The sequence below is a fragment of the Apus apus genome, chromosome 3 (genome assembly GCF_020740795.1).
Source record: "Apus apus isolate bApuApu2 chromosome 3, bApuApu2.pri.cur, whole genome shotgun sequence".
Classification (NCBI taxonomy): Eukaryota; Metazoa; Chordata; class Aves; order Apodiformes; family Apodidae; genus Apus; species Apus apus.
The window spans coordinates 110,007,202-110,029,637 of record NC_067284.1 but is presented as its reverse complement, the minus strand read 5'-3'; the positions used below and the strand labels follow the sequence as shown (position 1 = coordinate 110,029,637).

At 44.3% G+C, this 22,436-nt stretch overlaps 1 protein-coding gene across 2 annotated transcripts in view; it reads left to right on the top strand.

The window, feature by feature from the left end:
* Nucleotides 1–2,115: 2,115 nt before the first annotated feature.
* The window catches only part of PTCHD4 (patched domain containing 4), an 81,514-nt gene continuing 61,193 nt past the window's right edge, over nt 2,116–22,436 (top strand). Inside the window, exon 1 of one of the 2 annotated variants that reach the window (XM_051614208.1) lies at nt 2,116–2,695. In XM_051614208.1, coding sequence (XP_051470168.1) covers nt 2,270–2,695 — 426 coding nt within the window. In that variant the 5' untranslated portion in view covers nt 2,116–2,269. Of the gene's footprint in view, nt 2,870–22,436 lie in introns of both variants that reach the window. The other variant, XM_051614207.1, reaches the window with a different exon arrangement.

Here is a 22,436-nt window from a genome sequence, read left to right as displayed (position 1 = left end):
ACCATTGGCATAAGTGCATCATAAAATAGACAAAGAGCTGCAATTGGTACCAATGGAGCTTAGCATTTCCTGAGGTTGTTGAAGCAGATTTCCATCACAGGCAATGCTTTAACGTGAGCAAACAGGAGTCTGACAGGGTCCCTTCTACAGAATTTCCCACCCTCGACCTCTCCTTCTTCTTGCCTGTCAGAATTCCAGCCCACATTCACAAGCACCTCCAGATCAGCAGTATCTAGGCCATGAAATAAAAACAGCCTGAATTTGAAAGGTTTCGTGTTCTTGCAGCACCCATTCAAATACCTAAAAGGTAAACCAGTTTTACCAAGGCAGTTGTGAATCTTTGCCACTGATTTCAGTCAGACAGGTTTCCAATCCAATGCTTCCAGCATCTCTGTTGAATCCTTCGGAAGAATTCCCTGTTTCTGCACTACTGCAGGACCTCAGGCTCTCTCTGCACCTAACACAAGCCCTCCAAAGATGGGCTCCTTCTTCAGATCATTCTGTTCATACACACAGAAGGGTGTGTGAGGGAGCGTCAGCATGAAAGGGTTTGCTGAACATGCTGGTTTTCTCCAACACTGATAATTACATCAAGTTGAGCATAGCCAGCTACTTATCTAGTCCTGAATCAGGCAGCATCTATTGACAGCCTGGAGCTTCCCAGTTTCCACTCTCCCTCCTTTTTCAGGAAGGGTTTATTGTGGAAGAACCTTACTGTCTCAAGCTTTGCACGATGTCCTTGGTCCCATCCCAAAATGAATCAATTTCTGCTTGATGAAACTAGCTAAAATACAGCAGGAATTTGGTGGAGGGGGAAACACCGAGCAGAGTTTTGGGGGCTTGTTTTCTTAATTACATTCCTGCAATTTAGCCTTACAAGTGTACAGCTCCTGCCAAGCAAATCTGCCTTGTCTCCTGCCTTGCCTGCAAGGGGCTGTCAAGGTCTGCTAGCACTGGATCTGCTGTCCCAACCAGTCCTGGCTGAAGCTCCTGGAGGAGCAGAGCTTGCTGCCGGGAGAGTTGGTGGGCAGGTCTCCTGCTGCAAATGCATGTGCATTTCTCTGCTGCTCTCCTTTTGGTCCGAGGAGCTGCAGAATTTTTCTCCTCTTATGTAATGGTCTGATGGTGTCTTTGCTTGGAAAACCTCTTTCTATTTATTTTTTTTTTTCTATTTATTTTTTTTTTCCAGCTGGAGGGCATCTGGAGCCTCGTCCTACCTCTCTTGGGTCACTGCTCAGAGAACTGCTGGACGGTGGGGGGAGTGGTGGGGGAGAGATGCTGATGGGCAGCAGAAGGGAGCATCTCGCTCCCCCTTCCTCCCTTTGCCCCAAGCCCTTCCCGGAATCACTGTCCCCCTCTTCGGAGCACGGGGCAGCTCCACCTGGGCCACCTGGGGCTGCAAACGGGGTGGGGAAGGGAAGAGGAGGCAATTTTGGGCTGGGAGCTTTGCCCCTCCCCAAAGGACACAGCGGCTGGGGCAGGGCTGGGGTGCAGAGAGGGGTTGGGGGGGGGGATGCAGCAGCCGCGGGACCGGGGGACAAAGTGTGGAGCTGCTGCTGCTGTAGGAAAGCGGTTCGCAAAGTCTGCGGGCAAAGCTCTCCCTCCTCTGGCAGCCGGAGGGGAGCGGGGGAGCCCGGGGCGGCCCCGCGGGGGTAAAGGGGTGAGCGGCGGGGCAGGGGGGAGAGGTGGTTTGGGGGACGGTAAAATGCAGCATCATCCTCCCGCCCCGACGAATTCCCGTGTGTATGTGTGTGTGTGTGTGTGTGGAAGGGGAGAAAAGCAAGAAGCGCGGGGTGGGGAGAGGGGAGGTGGGGCTGGGGGCCGCTGCCCGCGGTGGCTGCACCGCCCGGCAGGAGCGGAGCCCTCCGCGGGGCTGCGCGGAGCGGACACTGCAGAGCGGGCGGGCGGTGCAACGCCTGAGCCCCGCCGGAGAAAGGGGGGCACCCGGGAGGGGAGGGGAGGGCGATGCCAGCTGGGAGGGAGGAAAGAGGATGGGAGAGGAAGGAAAAAAAAAAAAGAAGAAATAGGGGGAAAAAAAAAAAAAAAGAGCCAGGACCCCCCCCACACACTTCTCCCCACCCCCCCTGCTCTGCCCGGTCCCCTCCACCCCCCCGACACACACACACACACCCGCACACACACACACACCCCATTGATCAATATTTGGCTGTCTTGCTGCAACTTGCTGCAGTCTTTTAAAGGAGTAGTAGAGAGAGAGGGAGAGAGAAAGGGAAACTGACAGGAAGGGGTAAGGAGCTACACATGTCACATGTGCTTTCTAAGACGGCCAGGAGCATCTGCAGGCTGGATCTGGTGGAGGATGCTGCGGCAGGTGATACACAGAGGGCTCCAGTCGTTTTTCTACAAGCTGGGCTTATTCGTGAGCAGGCATCCGGTGTTTTTCCTCACTGTGCCCGCAGTCCTGACCATCATCTTCGGCTTCAGCCTGCTCAACCGCTTCCAGCCTGACACTGACCTGGAGAGCCTGGTAGCCCCCAGCCACAGCCTGGCCAAGATCGAGAGGAGCTTAGCCAGCAGCCTTTTCTCCCTCGATCAATCCAAAAGCCAGCTGTATTCGGACTTGCACACCCCGGGGAGGTATGGCAGGGTGATTCTCCTCTCCAAACCCGGAGGCAATATTTTGCATCAGGCTGATGTGATCCTGCAGATCCACCGAGCCGTGCTGGAAATGAAGGTGAACTACAAAGGCTATAATTATACTTTTTCCCATCTGTGTGTGTTGAGAAATCAGGATAAGAAATGCGTGCTGGATGATATTATTTCAGTGCTAGAGGATCTGAGGCAGGCTGCCCTCTCCAATAAGACAACAGCCAGGGTGCAAGTGAGCTATCCCAACACTAAATTAAAGGTATGCTCTTACTGCATGCTTTTGCCAATTAAAGAGGCAGCACTTCATTTCTTGTCCTAAACAGCAAAAAAAAAAAAAAAAAAAAAAAAAGAAATATAATCATTTCTATCTCTCTGTATCTAAATGTGTGTGATCTGGGCTTTCCTCGGGAAGCAGCTGAAACCGGTGCCTTGCTCTTGTTGTGTACGAGGAGGGGAGGCGGGGGGGGCTGTACGGGAACGAACCGGGAGAGAAGCCGGGAGTGAAGAACAGCCTCGGGACCGGGAGACCTTGCCATGCCTCGGAGGGGTTAATACGTCGGGGAAAAGGGGCAGGAGGTCGGTGAGAGGGCGAGAGCTGGGGTTTCACTCTCCGCTTTTCCAGCCCCGCTGAGGTGGTGGGATCATTTAACTTTAATATGGCAAGAAAAGGCTTTCCTCAAATGCACAGGGAGCTCTTCTGTCTTCCCGCCCCTGCCAGTGCCATAGGAGCAGCAGGAGGTTTGAGCCAGAAGGGATTTCAGGTGTTCTGCTTTTTTTTTTTTTCTTTCTTTACTTGCATGCAAAGAAAGGGAAGGGAGGTGGGATTTTTATTTTTTTTTTCCTCTCAGTGTGAAAATAATTAACTCTGCCGCTGATGAATGGGCTAGAGTTTTGGGACTGATCCCATCAGGTAGAGGCTTCCAGTGAAGGCAAAACAAGGTAGAAGGTGAAAAGTTTCGGTTCTTCCAGTCAAAAGAACAAAAGATTTGGCACAAATGATCTCGGGAGCGTTTCCCTGGCACACAAGCATCCATCTGCTTTCCCTCTCATCTGGAGCAACCGAGTTCAGCAGGACTAACCTGCTGTGAGCAAATAAGTTTGCAGGTGGCTGCTGAAGGAAGTTTCTGTGAATTACAGTGTATCTGTATGCTCCTCAAGCATTGCACCACTGCCAGGTTTTACTGAACAGAGTGTAACGAACTAGCTGGCACTCTAGTTACTCATGGCTCAGGTCATAAGGAAGAGGGCATGGTCCTTTCTGTAAACCAGGGAGGCTTTTGGGGGTTACCTGTTCCCCTTTTTTCAAAGAGATGCCCAGGGATGAGGGAGGTAATGCTCTTGCAAGTATCAGCCAAATCCTGAAGTTACAGTTTGCTTCCCACTGTTCATTTGGCAGGAAAAAAAAATAAAGCCATTTCCTGCCTCAAAAACTGAAGCAGAGACAGATTGATTTTATTGGTCTTTTTCCTCCAGTAAATGGGCCAGACGGGACAGTTGGGGTTTGGTCCCGTTGCTCTAGATGTGACAGTAACTGCTGTCAGAGTTGTGGCTGTTTGAGTTGAGTGTGTGGGAATTAAAAGATGTCCTTGCTGGGAAGTCCTGAGTACAAGGAGAGCTCAGAAACATGAGTTATTCTGGATTAAATATCCCTGAAGACAATTTGTCTTTTACTTTACTGCAAATTTGCTGTTGCTACTGCAGAATTAAAGTGTTTTCTTTCTATTTTGCTTATTTCTAAAGTCAAGATTAAGGTAGATCAGGGGACAACACTAACAATCTGGACTAACATCATTATAAACCAGCTTCATACAGAAATAGTAACTCTACTCTCTCAACCCAGATTAAGTTTCTTGTGTAGAGAAACCTTAACTGAGCTTGCCAAAACTAGGATGGGATCACTTGCAATGTGTGTTTTTTTTACTAGAAGAGTGTCTACGGCTCCTCTTTTTAATTTTTTTTAATTGTTTTTTTTTTTTTTAATATATAAAAGCAAAGGAAAAAATTGTCTGGTCTGTATTAGAGATTTATTGGAATAAGTACTTGACAGATAATTCAGAGAGATAAAGTTTTTCCTAAAGCACAGATGTTTGACTCCGAGCACTGCCAAATGCCAACTCAGCACCTACAATGCCCCAAGTAGTTGTTGTGTAGCATCTTTTGGATGAAGGAATAAATGTCCTTAAGTATTTAGGTTTAAAGTTGGACTGAGCAGGCAGCTTCCTTCCCGCTTCTCAGCCAAGAGAGGTAAAACCAACGTAATCTGCAACTGCACTTCAGAGAAAAGCTGATGATTACAACACATTTCTGTGGATAGGGAGAGACCCTAGTGTCACTGAAGAAAGAGTAACACACTTTGCCACAGTTCTTCTATTTCTGGTACGGGAAGGACTCTGTTGTGGGACTGTGGCCAGCCCTGGACCTGGATTGGACCTCAGTGAGTCCTCAGACCCTCACTGCCTCTGGTCTCCTCGGCTCCAGTTGCTGGGAATAAATTGCTACTTTGTACAGATTTATTGACTAGACGAGTCCCTTCTCCCTCATCTCTGTTGTCACACCTAGCAAGCTACAGGGTTAGGAAGCTGTGGGCAAATATCTTTTGCTCTCCTCCAAGGCATGACCAAAATACTGATACAATTTAGGCACCCCAGCTGTTTACTGACCACCCTCTCTGTGCACCTCTGAGACTGTGGAAACCCAGGCCTGTGTTGCTTGTTTTGGGGTGTCTAGATGTATTTAACCAGAAATATATCATATACTGCACCAGCTAGGGTCAATAATTTTCTGGATGTTCAGCAAAGGGAACAACTTCTGTAGCTATGAAGTTTTCTATTTCTTTTTACTTCAGTCATGACAGGAAGGAGTGGTTGTGGACAGACCCCATGGGAATGCAAACAAAAGAGTTAAATCTGGCTGCCTTTGTTCAGCGTGGACCAGTGTTCATCATACTCACCAGTCCATGTCCTTGGGAGCTTTCTAAAATTTCATGCACCATAAAGACCCTCCAGGATCTTCTAGGTTGCCTCACTTTCTCAGAGGACACATTGCTTGGTTAATACCGTCAGATTTTGCTCTGTCTTGTTTTTTTAATAACGATGACAGATTGAATAAAATTATTCCCAGAACTATATGGTGAGTTTACAAACCACAAAGGTGTCCCAGATGTGTTTAGTCTGCAGCTGACACAGGTCAAGTGTCACCCTGTACTGGTTTGGGAATCAAAATGGCAATATTGAATTATCCTGACTAGTCTGCTCCATCGGGGAGCTGCAAAAACGTCTTGTAGTTCTTTCTTTCCCTCAAGCCCTGTGAGCAGCTCTTAAATCTGTCCCTCTTCTTGTCTGCTGCTGGAGCCCAAACTGATTTGATTCCCTCAGGTGAGCCTGCTGGAGGCTGGATGTAGGGGAGCTCTGGACAGGTCTTTCACAGGAACTTTGTGGGATCCATATGAGCAGCTTTCAGCAAAGAGCTCTGGTTTTGAAACAGCTGTTACTGGGCTGCAAAATCTAATGCAACTGCTTGGTTTCTCCTAAGAAACTGGGCTGTGAAGGGTAATGATTGTTTAGTTATTACTTGCTGTAGTGGAGGAGCTTGTAGCCTTGAATACATCTGGCTTCACTGCCCTTCTGGAAGTCTGGAAGTCTTGGTCTCTCCACACACCAGAGAAGTAGAGAGATGGCACTTGTATCCCAAGTGCAGACTGCAGTGTGGTTTCAAATGGGTTTAAAATCCACAGTGGCAACAGAGGAATAATTTTGGGCTAGTTCAGTCTTCTGAAAGGGCAGGTGAATGATAAGGCATGAAAATTCCTGGTCCCACGGCTTTGGGGACACTCTCTAGCCTGTTCACAGTTACTGCTACACTGTGCTGCAGTCTGCAGCCCAGCCAGGGAGTGACTTGCCCAAGGTCATACAGATAGACTGTGGTGGAGCAGGAAAACAAAGCTGGATGTATGAAGTCTTGATGAAGAATTTTAAGATCCATCCAGGAGCAAGATTGTTCATGCTTTTCCCAGCCCAGGGGGGGGAAAAAATGTTCCTGTGCTTGGGGTCTGGATTGTGCCCTGACCTCAGAGCCTGGGCAAGTCCACACTGAGCACTGACTCTCAGACATCAAACTGTTAAATGACAAGTTTTAACAAATCAAAGCATAAGTTTTGTCAATTAAGACTTCCAGGACAGTACTAGGACATTGCTTGGGAGTTAGCATTGGGAAGGGTCCATTCCTGGTTGGTATTTTCACCCTGTTCTGGGGATAGGAGTGTGTATCTGCTTGGATACATTGTGCCCTTGCCCCCAGAGCCAGAGTATGTTCTGAAGCACATTTTATTTATTGGTATAGACAGAATTACTGACTACATGACGATTGCTTCTTTTGTACTATCAAGTATGGGGAAGGAGATTGGTTTATGATCCTGATTTGCCAATAACCCAGCAAATTTACAGTCCTTATCAACAAAAAAAAGAAACAAAAAATCACTGCAAAGAATGAGGATTATTTCTGAACACAGTCCTTACCTGGAGGAAAAACAAAAAGGAAAAAACAAAACAAACCAAAACCCAAACAAAACACACACACAAAAAAACCAAAACAAAAAAAACGAAAGCATTTTTTCAGGTATTTCACCTTTACTGTTTCTTTTCCTTTTTATTTATCTGAGAAAACATAACAACTTTGAACTTCTCTCTCTCAGATCAGAATGAACATAACTGCTGGTTGAAAAGGAGCCTTTGTAAGCACATTGTTTTTTGTAATATCTCTTCAGTTAATTAAGTATCAGTCATTTATGAACACTGGCATAAACAGCAGCCAATAAAATGGGCATCTCTATTAACACATTTGTGATAAACACATCAGCTGGATATTGAATCCTTTATTGCTGAGGCAGAAAAGTTACTTGCATTCACTTAGCATCTTGAAACCTGCAATTACAGACTTGCTGCTGACCAGATTCTCAATTTTTCTCATGCTGACAACTGTGCTTTTAAATGAGTCTTGCTCCTTTTGCATTTGTGGGGTCTTTCCAACTGCTCTAAGTCTAACTCTTCCTTACATGACCCGAAGGCACCAACCACCTCCATGGGACAGAGAGGATAAGAAGGAGAGCCCACCTACTGGAGAGTAGGCATTTGCATATCAATAATGACCACAAGCAGTTTGTTCCTTCAGTAAAGTTGGTTCAAGCATAAGATTACTCTGACTCCAAGGACCAGATACTTTCTGAGGCAATGTGGCTCCACAGGCATGTGTGATTCCACCTGTCCCAGTCTGGTGGCTCAGGATCCAGTGAAGTGCTCTGGGGCTGGCAAGAGTTACAAAGTCAAAGCAAAATAATAAATCATGAGCAGGGAGAGGATGAGAAGAGGCAGGCTGGAGGCTGCAGATAGTTTTCATCCTCTCAGATCCAGACAGGATTGGTCAGGCTGAGGTCAGAGTAGCTGCTGAATAGCATGAAAGCAAGCTGATAATGTCTGAAGGCAAGAAGTCTCTTCTGGGTCACAGGTTGGGGAAAAAGCATTTGGGAAAAAGAAAAAAAAAAAAAAAAAAGGGCTGCCTTGCTCTTCCAACTGTGTTTCCATACTGTCCAACAGGACTAGAAAGGGTTCCTCATCCACCTCACCTGGAGTGGCTCGTGCAGCTGGTGTCTGCAGCAGGTTTGCTGTGCCCATAGTGGGGGATGTCCCTGCAGCTACCAGCTCCTAAGGGCATGACCGTCTGGTCCACATTGCCCAGAAATGAAGGATTTTCTTGCATTTTTAGGAAAACTTTCCACTCCTTCCTCTGCTTAGTACAGTATGAACAGTCTTTTTCTTAGTTCTGCTACATCAGGTGTTAAAGCAACCCTGTTGCCTAGGAGGAAGTTCAGACTGTGAATCCTGGCTGCACCAGGGACATGGCAGCAGGTTAACCTGTAACAGAACAGGCTGTCCCAACATGAACAATCAGCAGAAAGACTGCTGAAGCCTATCAAAGCAAGGATGGTATTTAGAGTACTATTTTTGCATTTTTTTTCAGTTATGAAGACCACTTTATCAGTCTCTGGGGTAAATTCCATCAGGCCTATAGACAGCAGGTTCATTGGGTGTGGGACTCCTTCCTTCCCACCAAGTATCTGAGAATTATGGCCATGTCAAAGTCTGCAAAGAAAGTATTCTTCATTGACATCTTAGGTGACCTTGGTCAGCTGCTTTGTGCCTTTCCTTCCCAACTATTCCACTCTTCACTTTTGTCAGCACTTGCTGGGAGACATGGCCTTTTATGCAGTGCCAGGCCTTCTGGAGACCTTGCCGTGCCATGAATAATAATAAAGAAGGAATTGGAAGGTTATTTGGATAGAGACAAAAGGAAGATGCAATTGTAAGTCCCTTCAGTTAGTAACGACTGCTCCTCTCTCTGGATCTGATATGGATAGCATAAGGTGGAAAGCCCAGCAGCACTTTGTCATTTTCCTACAATAGCTATTCCTCTGTGGACAGATAAAAACGAAAAAAAAAAGTTTAATTTGTTAAATATTCACTTAACTATTGGGGATGATTCTGTGCTGACATAACATCTTCTAATCTTAACCATTCCCATGCCTTTCCAGTATGTTTTTAAGCCCCTTCTGTACTGGTTATGTGAGCTGTTGGAGGGCTCTGAATTTGTCCTAAATTTACAACAAATGGTTATTCTTGCTCTCTGTAACAAGAATTAAAACTAATTCAGATATCAACACGATGGTAAGGTGAGAGAATAAAACTGAGCCTTAGTAAAGAAGATGTGTCATTGTCCCAGCCAGAGAAAGATGCTTTAAAGGAGAGGAGATCCTTAAACTGACATTAACTGATGAAATATATGTTCCGTGGTAGAATTTGTAAGGAGAAAATTAGATTAATAAATACATCAAAAAGAGTTCTTAATGTCCTTTATGTGTGTGTGGGTATGCATATTGCATGCATATCTTTCTTAGTTGGTAAACATTGATACAGGTAAGGTTGGGATAGATATTTTGAAAACAGTAATTGAAGAACAAAACCTTCATTAAACCCTTTCAGCCATTAAGAGATAAAAGAGCCTTATCAGAGCTCTGCACAGGTATTATTACAGAAGTCATGGTGAAAAAACCTACTGGGTGGTTTTCCGAGAGGAGTGAATTGAGTTATTAAAATAATGATCTTGCATTTCTGGAGAAAGCCCTTTTATTTCTGTAGACCCTTCAGATCCATTGCACACTCCTAGTGCAAACAGCAAGACATGCTGTGCCTGGCTGGAACTTGAGCTGAAAAGCAGCTTTAAATACAGATGAAACAAAGTCTTCAACAATGTAGGAAAGCTGGTGCAGCATGTGATGGAAAAGAGAGGGGAAGACAAGGGCAGGAAGATAGGACAAGCTGTAAAGTCTTTTATACTTCTGTTGCTTTCTACATTAGTTCTGTTCTTTGTTTTCCTACCTACTAAGGTGCAAGATGCGCATGTGGAGAATAAATAGTAAAGGGAGTTGTTGGGAGCAGGGCTGTGAAGGATCCTACAATGGGACAGAGCAAGGACAGAGCTCCTGAGCATTGCAGGACTGATCACATGCAGTGACACATGTCACTGCCCTGGATGAACTGGGTGTGAATTAGCTTCACTTTTACACTGGTTCAGCCATTTGGGAGCGGGGGCTTTGGGTGAAGCCTTTGGAGATCTTTGATGACACTAGGTAGTGTGATCTGGTGGCAGTGGGACTATTTCCAGCTTAAAAGAATTCCTGTGGAACCTGCTCAAGGGCAAACTGGGATTAATTGGTTGGTGGGCAGTTCTCGTATGGCAAAGAGATTTTTCTGCAGCTTTTATTTCTCTTTAATCCCCTCACACATTAATGGGTAGTTCCTGTATGATGCCTATTCTGCGTGCTCAGAAATAACTCTGAGATGTCAGAAAAATCCCCGACAGCCCTGAGTTGACCAGATCAGGTTTTCTCCCTGGTTCTGCATTCTGGCACCAAACATTCCCTTCCCCAGTACACTTTTTCTGGCAAACTGTCACTGCAGCCAGGGAGCTGGAAGTTGTGAGGCCAAGATGTCACTACCTGGCTAAAATTGCAGAAAGGCTTTGGTCTGATAATGGTAGGTAACTAAGATGGAAAATGTTGGTCAGCACCACACATGTGTAATGTTTCCTCAAAACATAGGATAGCAAAATATTTAACATCTCCCAGAATAATTATCCTTTAAAAACACAAATTGCACAAAAAACCTGCTTGTCTGCTCTGAGGGCAGATGAGAAGGCAAGGGACAGTCTCACCCACCTGTCCCATGCCTTTGAAGGCAATGTCACATTCCAGAGACCTAAGTATCTAGGACAGACAGTTTGGGAATAAAGATCAAATTCCTAATGGTCCAATTGACTACAGTGAATTTCCCTGCACATTTGATGGGACACCTGGAAGGTGCCACTGGATACCTCCACAGGGAAGTCCAAACACCTAATGTCTATCCTCTTGCGATATACAGGGAACATAAACATCACCTGTAGGACTGGTTTGGTGGGCACCAAATCTTGTGCCCAAATTGAGTACCTAAGCAAGACAGAAAAGTCACCTGTGTGTAAGTCTGGGTCTTGCTTTTCTTGCACCTTGTATAGCTGTTTCCACCAGTGTCACACAAATGTTGTCAGTCTGACTGGGAAGTGTTGTTCTTACCACTTACATGGTGTGTTCTTGCACATGTGTCAACAGCTTTGCACAGGGTGCTACGATTCAGAAGTGCCCATGGAGTGTTTTGCTTTTTCTGTGCTAAATCACATTACCTGTGCTGCATATAGAATGGTCCCGTAACATCTCAGCTGTATCTTTTTCTATCACAAGTTGCAGTATTCTTGAAATCAAAAGCATCTGTGAAACAATGTCTACCTTGATTTTGTCTTGGAGGAAGAAAAGGGGCAAGTTCCCATAGTTCCATTTTCATGTGTCTGCAACAAAACGCTTCTAATATTTTTATTTGTGTGTGTGTGTGTGCTGAAATGGTTCTTTTGAAGTATTATTTAAAAAATATTTTGCTCTCACTTTATACTGTAGATTAGAAAATGAACGGAATTTCCTTTACAAGGAAATTATTTCCCATGTTCAAACTTTGGGGAAGGAGAGGTCACTCTGGTTTGAAAATCACACTGTCAGCTCTACCTGGCAGGATCCCTGCTTGGCTGAAGACACAGCCCAGTCCCTGTGGGTATGAATGTTCTCCCCAGCAGGGTGCTCTGGCTCTTCTAATGCCATTTTTTGCTAAACACCAAGGCACTCTATTGATGGGCCAAATGATCCTCACTTCCAGTTTCCCAAGAAAGTTTAGTTGTTAAACCAAGTTGTAGTCCATTAAGAAGAAAGATGCTGTTAGTGGGAGTTTATTGTGCAACACAATCTCTTGTTTGATGGGGCCTGTGACTTAAGTATAAATCACCCTTTTCCTAAGTATTTTCCAGGATGGTTTCTTAGAGCAGATTTTGATTCTTTAACTTAATACATTAACAGATCCAGTGCTGAGCAGACACAACACAGAAATATTCATGTGCATTTTTCTCCTTAAAACCTACACTTCCGTTTGCTCATGTTCTTGGCTCCTGAATGAGGTTTTATTCACAAATAAGTATAAACCATCTTCTAATAGAATCTGCACCACATAGATTTTTGATCCAGAATACAAACTCACTTCTCTGCAGGAGTGTCTGGAAGGAGAGGTAATAAATGCTTTACCAGTGGTGTTTCTTTGTTAACTAACATTAATTTTCCTGTCCAGAGCTGATATTCTATTTGTATGTAAAAAACACTCTTCACCTAGCTGGTGCACAACAGTTTTATCATTGTAAATTGCATAGAAATTTGGGACACCAGCAAAGAAATTTTAAAGATGTTGCTCTGATCCTTTCTTTCACCAGGCTTCAAGATTTGTCCCAAGTCTTAGGCTTTAGGTAGAGGCTCAAAAAAAATTTCACAAGCTTCACAAGTATAAGAGCTCCCCTGCTCTCATAAAACATTTAATGATGTTTCACTTTGGAGAAGAATTTAATTTTAAAGAAAAGGGCTGAGGGGTTTTTTGTTTGTCTTGGTGGTTTTTTTTTTTCCTCCTAAAAGAATAAAACTTCTCTCCTTACAACTTTTACTGTTTTCTTGCCTCCAGTGTAAGACTCTAGATGTGGGAGTAGCAGGAGGACATCCTTGAAGGGAAAATAATATGTTATATAAATGCCAAATACTGTAATTGCATATGTTCAGTGGCCTTTTCATCAGAATATTCACCTCAGAAGGAAAGTTAAAGCAGGTCATTTGTCACTACTTAACAGATTTGAACAATGCTGCTTTAGGAATAATTCTGACACTTTTTCTTTTTTTTTTTTTTTTTTTTTTTTGGAAGAAAACCCAATTAATCTTAGAAGTAGCAAAAATGACAAGGAAACATAAAGGAACAGGGCATTTTTTCACTTCCTTTCAAGTAGTTAAATAAAAGGTAACCGGGATCGAGAACAGCCCAGAATGAAACTCAAAGAATCCTGAAATGATAGGACCAATTTCAATTGAGACTTTCTATAGCCTCTTCAGTGAGGATACAGTGAACAGAAAAGACAACATTTCAGATGCTGCGTTGTGAAGGAGCAGTTTTGGGTACCAGATGGTATTTTGGTGCAGGACCACCTATTCAAGGATTCATATTCTGCAGCAGCCCAGATCTTCCTCTCCCTTACATTGATCTTACAAATATGTAAGGGGTGAGTGTCAGGGAGATGGAGTTAGGCTCTTCTCAGTGATGACCAGTGATAGGACAAGGGGTAATGGGTGGAAATTGGAGCATAGGAGGTTCAAGGTGAATATCCGAAAATTTTTTTTTACTGTAAGAGTGACAGAGCCCTGGGACAGGCTGCCCAGGGAGGTTGTGGAGTCTCCTTCACTGGAGACATTCAAAACCCACCTGGATGCGTTCTTGTGTGATGTGCTCTAGGTGACCCTGCTCTAGCAGGGGGGGTTGGACTAGATGATCTTTCGAGGTCCCTTCCAACCCCTAGGATTCTATGATTCTATGATTCTATGATCTTCCCATCCCAAAGGAATGCTGTGGTACAGCTGGAGAAATTCACTCAAAAAAAGGTGGGAGTTTTAGGAGCAATCTCATGCCTCTTCCATGTAACAACAAGAGATCAAAGACATAAAAGGTTTATAAGGTCTGTCTAACCCATTCCCTGGCCTTTGTAAGTTTATGAGGAAATCCTAATAGAAATCTTAATTCAGACTGTCTTGGGTGGGAAATTAGTCATGTGGGTTGGAAACTGGCTGAAAGATTGTAAATGAAGAAGCATGATAAATGATAATGTAATAAGTTTATGGAAGGTATCACGCAGGGTATTTGGAGAATTTGTGTTAAGTCTGGTCTCATCTAACATCTCCATTAATTATCGGGAAGTGGAATTGAATCGCATAGGAATGAAATTCACAGATATTACACAAGGAGGAGATGTCAGCAGCAGCCTGAGTCAGAGAATTTATACAGGCAGAACCAGATCAATTAGAAACCTGAACAGAAAATAAAACAATTTTCTGAAGAGTTTTGATGGCATTGTGGTCCCCAAAGGGCAATCTAGGGTCCTCCCTTGGAACAGATTCCTGTGAGCTGAGTTTTGCAAACATCAGCTTGAAGATGTTGTGCTCAAATGATAGGACCAAGATAAAGTTAATGTTAAAGTTGTTTTTTTGCAACACTGAGTTTTACTTCTGATTCCGAGACTGCTTTACAAATATGGACATTTCACTACTTGGTTCTGTCCTTCATCCTTCACCTTCTTGCAGATCAAGTTCTGCAGGACAAAGACAGCTCCACATGCCGAGTTTGAATGGTGCTTTGGAGTCTGTAGATGATGTGGTAAATATTTAGTGAAGCCTTGATTGATTGCTGCCATGCGTTGGTCCTTTTGTTTTATCTTTCTAGAATGAAAACAGTATTCTGGAGCTTTGTGCTGACTGTGAGGGTTTTGGATGGACCAACCTTGAAGTTGTTCTGCCATCTTGTGCATCATCTGGTTATTCCCCAACATTTCAAATTTTAATAGCCTCATACCCCTAATATCACAAATTGGCTCCATTTCATCCCTGTTGAATATGTTCATTCATTAGTTATATCTTAGTTGTGCCAGGGAAAAATTCTTGTAGTACACAGTCTTAAAACACAGTTGAGCAGGATAGTAAAAAATATTCAGTTGGATCCTTTCCACAGTTTTTTGTCCAACTTGAGTGCGATTGTCGACCAGATCTCTAGGAAGAGGTTGGTGATGTTTGTGAAATGGGTTGTGGAGTCAGACCATTTCTTCTCCTCTTGACAGATGTCCACAATATCAGGCCATTTGCTGCAGCAGATGGCACCTGGTCTGGTCTGCAGAGTTGGGCTGTGGCCTTGCCCTGCCACTGAAGCTCCATGATTTAGCAGTTTGTGGGTGCTCACACAGACAGTCACCATAGGAAAACCCATCCCAAAGATGGGGGATATGTTTCTTCTAATTAGAACCTTTTGCTGTTTGCCATCTAACCTAAACTGGGCCCAGTGTGCAATCAGAGGAGTTAAGGCTGAACTTCCAGAAGCAGTGTTCATTTTTTTCTGAACCTGCTTTAGGTGGGGATGAATTCATCCTTTAGAGACATCAGGGACCAGAGAAAGCATGTTCAGATTATGCATTTACCTTTCAACTGGCTAGAATCAGATGAGCTGCATCCCATGGTAATTCCATCTTAAATCACCAAAGAAAAGGAAAGTTCTGTGGGAATATGCTAAATTTTACAGTCTTTACAGCAAATACTTATGTCAGGTCAAGTGTTTCTGAATGACCTAGAGACACCTGCATTTCCACTGACACGAGAAAAAAACTTCCCAGAATAATTTCATGGGGAAAATCAAGGCTTCTTCTCCAGCCTACTGCAGCTTTGCCTAACACCAAATCTCTGACAGAGTTTTTCAAAACTTTGTTTGGAAATTATTATTAGACAGTTGTAAAAGAACTGAAAAACATTAATCTGAATAAGGAATTAGCTTCCACTGAAGGAATCGAAATTAAATGCCATCTTCCTGCAAAATAGATTGCCAGATATTGGCAGTTTATTGCAGCAGGGAGACCAAGTTTTTGCAGAGTACTCAGAAGACAAATGCACACGTTCTATGATCTGGAAGTGCTTTGCCATCTGATTACTCTTTGGCTTACTTTATCAGAATTTTTCTCTACATATTTATTTGTTTGAATTCCTAAGGTGGCTTAGATATCACACGGCCCACCATCTGCAGCACTTTTGTTCTAAAATTAAAAGTCCAGTTCTCCCTGCTCTGCCAGAACCAAAACCTTTCCATATAGGCTATAAACTGAAAACTCTTTTTGCACTTCAGGGGACTTTGAAAAGCCTTTTAAAAAAAAAAAAAAAAAAAAAAAGTTAAAGTAACTGCAACATGCCTATTTGGGGAAAAAAATGTTAACATGTTGATGTTTTGTAGGAAAACATCTCAGATCAGTTGAAAAGGTGGCTGGTTTTGCTGGTTTTATCACCATCACCATCATCATCATCATAATTTAAAATGAAAATGCTACATTTCTTCAGAAGTGCTTTTACATAGTAACTAAATATTCATCTTGGTATCTTGAACTCAGTCTTAACAATAGCACTACATCAACGTATAAATCTAGGAACACACAACACCTCACTTTAACCATTTAAGGAAGTTACCTAAATTAGTTTGGGACATTGTAGGCTTTAGGAGGACTGAAAACCCTAAGAATGAGATTCAGTCCATTGAAAATCTAAATTGTCCTCTGGAAGTGCCTCTTTTTCTCTTCTCCCTGAGCCAGTCAGCCTGGTAGTCCTGGTGTTTCTATCCTGGCAGGCTTGATTAGGCAGCCTGATTCTAAATTCTGACTCTTTGTATTTTGAATCCTGTTCTGGCTGAAAAAGCACATCCAAACCAGAAACTCTGCTTGAAGTTAATAGCTCCTGTGTACTCACAGGAAAGGACAAATACTTGGCCATGAAGTACAGCCACCTTGAGGACGAAGCTATTCAGGTGTTGCATAGCTGACATCACCACCAGACTACAGGGCTTGAGCACAGGAATTAAAAAAACCTGAGCCAACTGGCAGCAAGGAGGGAATTAAATCTTTATGTCTTTTTTTCCCTCCCATTGAGTTTGCATAAACCTGGATTAGTTCTTCAGTCCAGTTCAGCATGTGCCACTTGAACTGCTGCTCCCAGACTTGGCAGGGAGGAGGTGCAGGCTCTGGAAAGATTGGGGAGGGACCCCTCCTTTGGCAGCAGAACCAGTTCTGTGAAATACAGTGACTAAGGAAACTCCAGCATCAGATGAGATGATCTTTGGAGCACAAGCAGCTTCTCCAGCTGCACATTTGCACAGCAAGGCCCTGGACCATGCCAGAACCTCACTGGTCACCAGTGATTATGCTCTGAGCTGAAACCCCCACACCTTCTGCACCTTGTGTGTTATCTCCCAGGCCTCAGCAATACAAAGGCTCCACCAGGATGAAGAGCTCCCAGCACATGGAGCTTGATCAGCAGCAGTTGCTAGCAACTCCTGCAGCCTCTAGATGAAGGTTTTGGGCTGATGTCAGATTTTCAGGTTGTCACACGCTGTTGTTGAACACTTGCTTATCATTGCAAATGTGCTCTGTGCTGTCTGAGGCAGCACAAGACACCCTCTCCTACAGAGTGTGGCTGAAAATATAAAGAAAAGCTGGCCTTCACAGTGTCAGCAAAATTCCAATGGGAAAGTGGTGGGAAGCAATGAGAAATGCAAAGTGGAGGTGATGCCATGATCTTCACTTTTTTTTTGTCTGGAATAAGAATTAAATAAAATACGTTAGACAAGCCCACGTGACAGCACCTTCAGCTCTATGGGCTAATAAGAACACAAGATTTTATCACAAAGGGCACATGTTACAAGGTGATCTTGAGACAGATTTTACAAATATAAGAACTATCTCCTTATGCCCGTGTGTGGGGGTGAAAATCTTTTTGAACGTACTGAATTCAAAAGTACTTTGGGTGGGAGTCAGCTGTCTCATATGCAGATCCAGAACCCCTGCTTCAGTTATATTTTAATGCATAAATACAGGCCTATTTAAATGCCTCATTCCCACTCCCCCTTTCCAGATTCTGGTCCAACATTATGAAAAAAAAAAAAGGAAAAGCATCTGAAACTAGACATATTTTTGGCTCTCTCCAGCTAACAAATGGCCAAACTCATTAAAAACCAGTGCGTGTTGGAGGGATGCTTCAGGGTAGAGAAATTGCTTCTCCATGCCAAATTTGAGATTAAGGGGGGAAAAAAAAAAAAAAAAAGAGGGAAGACTGGTTAATTATCTCTTAAAAAAGGGGAATTTTCAGCTGGAAGTGTTAAGTGTCCTTAACTGTACCTGCTTTGTGAAGTGCCTAGTTTTATCTTCCTGAGCCTTGTTTTATCTTCCTGAGCAGGGTGAGAGCTGAAGCTCCTGATAGGACTTGGGCAAGAGCACAGCAGTGTCTTGTATTGAAAGGCTGGGCTTATTTAAGCCTGCAAGCTGCTTAGCTGGAAGTTAACCTCAAAATCACACTAGCCCCAAAATCTTGCCACATCATGCTTGGCTCTCTCTGATTCCCAGTTATTTCTTTTCTTCTCGCCTTTGATAAAACATTATCGCAGCGTTTCAGTACTTTGGTTGCTGGTCCCCAGAGAAGCCAGGAAGAGCAAAGACATGAGAAAATTAAAGAGGTGCTTGCCAACATGAAACATAATTTAAAAAGAAAAAGAAAAAAAGCACCCTTTTCTGTGTCATTGTTGAAACTTCAGATTTTAAGAGCTTAAATGATTCCTGTGGATCTGCTTTACTCCTCACTCTTTATTCTCTCCTGCTTAATTTCTAACTTTTCCTTTAGATGGAGTAATAAAAGCAGGCAAATCAAATCCCTTTTGCTTCCTGGCAGCTTTTCTTTCTATTTGTTGTGTATATTGGACTTCAAGTTGTGTAGGAAAAACAATTAGTGCAGTGGGATGCACGCAAAGCAAGAGGACCTACAAACCTGTCAGTGAAAACGTGTGACCCCTTTTTTGATCTCCTTTTAGGGGCAACTATTGGATACCATTTTTGTCCCCTAAAACCCTTCAGCTCAGGCGTATGAACTGCATGGTGAAGTTTTGCAAAGAGTTTTATGCTTTTGTTGATATGTAAAGATGACTAGGAAGGAGGATTTCTTGATTTTCAGTGTTTTCTGCTGGTTTGCTTTCTTTTAGGTTTTTTTTGGGGGGGGTTCGTTTGGGGGGTTTTTGGTGGTGTTTTTTTTTTCTTTTCTTTTCTTTTGGTAATTAGGTTTTCTTTAGCCTGTGAATCCATGGACTTCAAGAAAGCTCTAAGATTAAACCTCCAGAAACAGAAAGCATTCTGGTGGAATATTGTCCTGTTTAGTCCCATTTGGAGAAAACACAAGTGACCCTCTTCAGATAAGAAAACTCTCTTGGATTTCACTGGGGCACCAGACAGCTTTAGTTCATTAGTCTTGTTTCTTTTTTATTGCTAATTTCATTCAAACCTCTGCTTTTGGGAGAAGGATTTATTGGTTAAAAAATGAACAGGTGCATTCTTTCTACCACTTCCCAGCAGCTCACTTCATTATTTTGTTTGTTAAAAGCTGGAAAATCCACACGAACGATGAGACTCCCAAAGGCATCTTCCAGCCGTGTTATGGAAGACACTGTGTTGGTGTGTCATGTTTTAGAAATGCACAGAGACTGAAAACTGGGCTAGGTGGACCCCTAGCCCGAGCCAAAAAAGCATTTCTTACCTTCTTACTCTCTTTATAATTTTCTTCCAGTCCTTTGAATGTTTTTACGATTGAGTTTGAGGTGAGGATACAATCATGGAGTATTTTCTAGCAGAAAGTATTCATGCTGTAGATTCCTAGAGTCTGCCAAGTATGAAAGATGGTGAAAGTGTTATGTGAGTGTGAGTGTTTGTCCATATATATCCAAATATTGGTGTTTTGTGGGTGCCTCTTGAGGCACTGCTTAGTAGTGATTAATTCCTACATTTCTCCTTGGCACAAACAAAATACTTTGGGATGAACAGTAACCATGCTAGGGAGACAGACAGGATGTTATGATCCGACCTGGGTATTCTTGGTGATTTAGCACCTGGCAGAGACCTAGATGTTGCCCCAGTTTGCATAGGTGGACGACCACAGCTACACCATGCAATGCAGGAGTTTGGACTTCCTAAAGCCACGTGGCACCTCCTTGCTAAAGTCTGTCATAAAGCAGGATTTGAATATATGAAAAATATGAACACTGTCCTGCTTGGTGACGTGAAGAAGTGTTGAGGTACCGCAGTAGGAAAACAGTTTTTGAGGAAATTCCCACATCTCAGTGCAAAGCTCCTGGTTAGCTGAATCAACCAGACATGTTTTGGAATTGGCCTGCAAACATAGCAGGTGGGGAAATGCAGCCAGAACTCTCCAGTAATAAGGGCATGATCTTGTGCATGGTGAGAGGAAGCCACAGATGCACAAACTAAGTCCCTGCTTCTTTCCAGACCGGAGACAGAGATGCAGTTATTCATGCCACCCTCCTCCCCCACTGCTCACCCTTTGCATGTCACAGAATCATAGAATTGTTTTAGTTGTAAAAGACCTTTAAGATCATCAAGTCCAACCATTAAGCCAACACTGCCCAGTCCACTGCTAAACCATGTCCCCAAGCACCACATCTACACAGCTACCTCCAGGGATGGTGACTCAAACACTTCCCTGGGCAGCCCTTTTCCAGGGCCTGATAACAATTTCAGTGAAGAAATGTTTCCTAATATCCAAGCTAAACCTCCCCTAGCACAACTTGAGGGCATTTCTTCTTGTTCTCTTGCTTGTTACTTGGGAGAAGAGACTGAACCCCACCTCACTACAGCCTCCTTTCACGTAGTTCTACAGAGCAGGAAGGTCTGCCCTCAGCCTCCATTTCTCCAGACTAAACACTCCCAGTCGACCTGTTACAGGTGGTGGGCGAGACCCCCAAAGCTGGGGATGGGGTTTGAACCCTGCTGTGCTGTACTGGTCTCTACACACAGGTCTAGGGCAGCACACCACGGCCGTGCAGAACTTGCAAGCCAGGTGCCCCAGAGCAGATGGGTGCCAGCAGGAAGCAGCAACACGTGCTACCCAGCCTGAAACATGACCTGAAGCATGGGGTGGAAATGCTTGAAGTTTCCTATTCTTCTGTTGGGATGGGGGATCCGTTCAGGGTAGCTAAACCCAGCCCTGAGTTACTGCTGCTCTGCTACTGTGTGGTCCGTGTCCCTGTGGGGAGGTGGGAAGGAGGGAGGCTGGAGGGGGATGGGAAGGCAGCAAGAGCTGGAGCAGGGACTGCAGTGCAGGGCTGTGCTCATCTGCTGCCACCGGCACAGCAGCACAGGGCACAGGAGACACAGCTCTGCTGCTTGCAGGAGGATGTCAAAGCAACATGGCTCCTAACTGCCTTCTCTGCCCTCTTTTGGGGTGGTTGGGGTGCAATGAGAACTGCTGCTTTGTTACCCCTCACCCTTTATTTTCTCCTTCTTGCCTCCCTCTTTTTCACACCTCCAGTCTCCTTTGGCACCCCACCCCATAGCCCTGCTTAAATTTTACGGTCAGAACAAATTCCACTTCTTGTTTATCACTGACCACTTGCTTGCTACATAAATCCCCCCACAAAACAACCTTAATTTGTCTCTGGCCATCCTTGGGACAGAAATCCTTTCATGGATGGGCAGGGGGAACTGTGCAGGTCTGTGATGATTATTTTTACCATCATCCTTCATCCTGGGAGATTTAGGGGTTAGATGCAGCCTGACTTTTTGTTCTGTGATACCATGAAGGCTCCACTGGCAGGAGCAAGCAGTGAAAAGCAGAGGCTGAGCCCAAGGTGACTGTCTGAGGGCTTTTGATCCTGGACAAGGCAGAGAACAAATCAAAGGACAACATGAGGTGAGGAGGGAGCTGTGGCTCTGTGGCTGCTGGAAATGAGAGAACAACAGCATTTTGAGACCTGACCTGGTAGATTTACACACCCAGGGTTACCTATGACTTAAGAGGTTCTGTTGACACAAATCTCCTGTGGAAAGTGAACTGATGCCACTAACAGCAAATGTTGCTGAGCCCCCCCACTGCAGGGTTTCCTCTCATACCATCTCACCAGCCTCCAGGCCACTGGGCACCCAAAGCCACCTGCATCCTTCACCTTAAGATCCATCTGGCAGGGCTTGGGGTGTAGCCACCAGCTCACCTGGTGCTGCCTGAACTTTCAGTGCCAAAGCTGTTACACTGTTGTGCCTGTGATCCTCCTCCTGGTGGAATGGAGAAGAAGAAAAAGGATTTTAAAAGTCCACACAAGCCAGCTGTGCCCCAAAATTTCCTCGCAGTGCTTGCAGCCCTCTTTGTGTTGTCTGTAAACCTCATCTTCCAGCGATACCATTACCCACATTAGGGAGGTGTGTAATTACAGCCAACATGGGTACTACTCAGCAGCTTTAGGGACACCACAGAGTGGTGCAGTTGGGTGCAGTTTAGGACAACTGGGGACAAAGCTGTGCTGGGAGTGAACTCATCAATAAGTCCACTCCTCTTTTCCCAGAAGAACTGGGGTGGGATCTGAGATGGACAGAGTGAGAATCTGACTTTGAGAGTGAAGGAGTCAGCTGAGAGATGAAGAGCCTGAAGATAGGACAAAGAATACAACAGGCTTGAAAGGGGTATGAAGGTGAAATACAACCTGGAAGGGAAGGTTTGGTGTGGAGTGAGCTGGTCTGGAAGGGAGAGAGCTTATCCTGTATTTTCATTC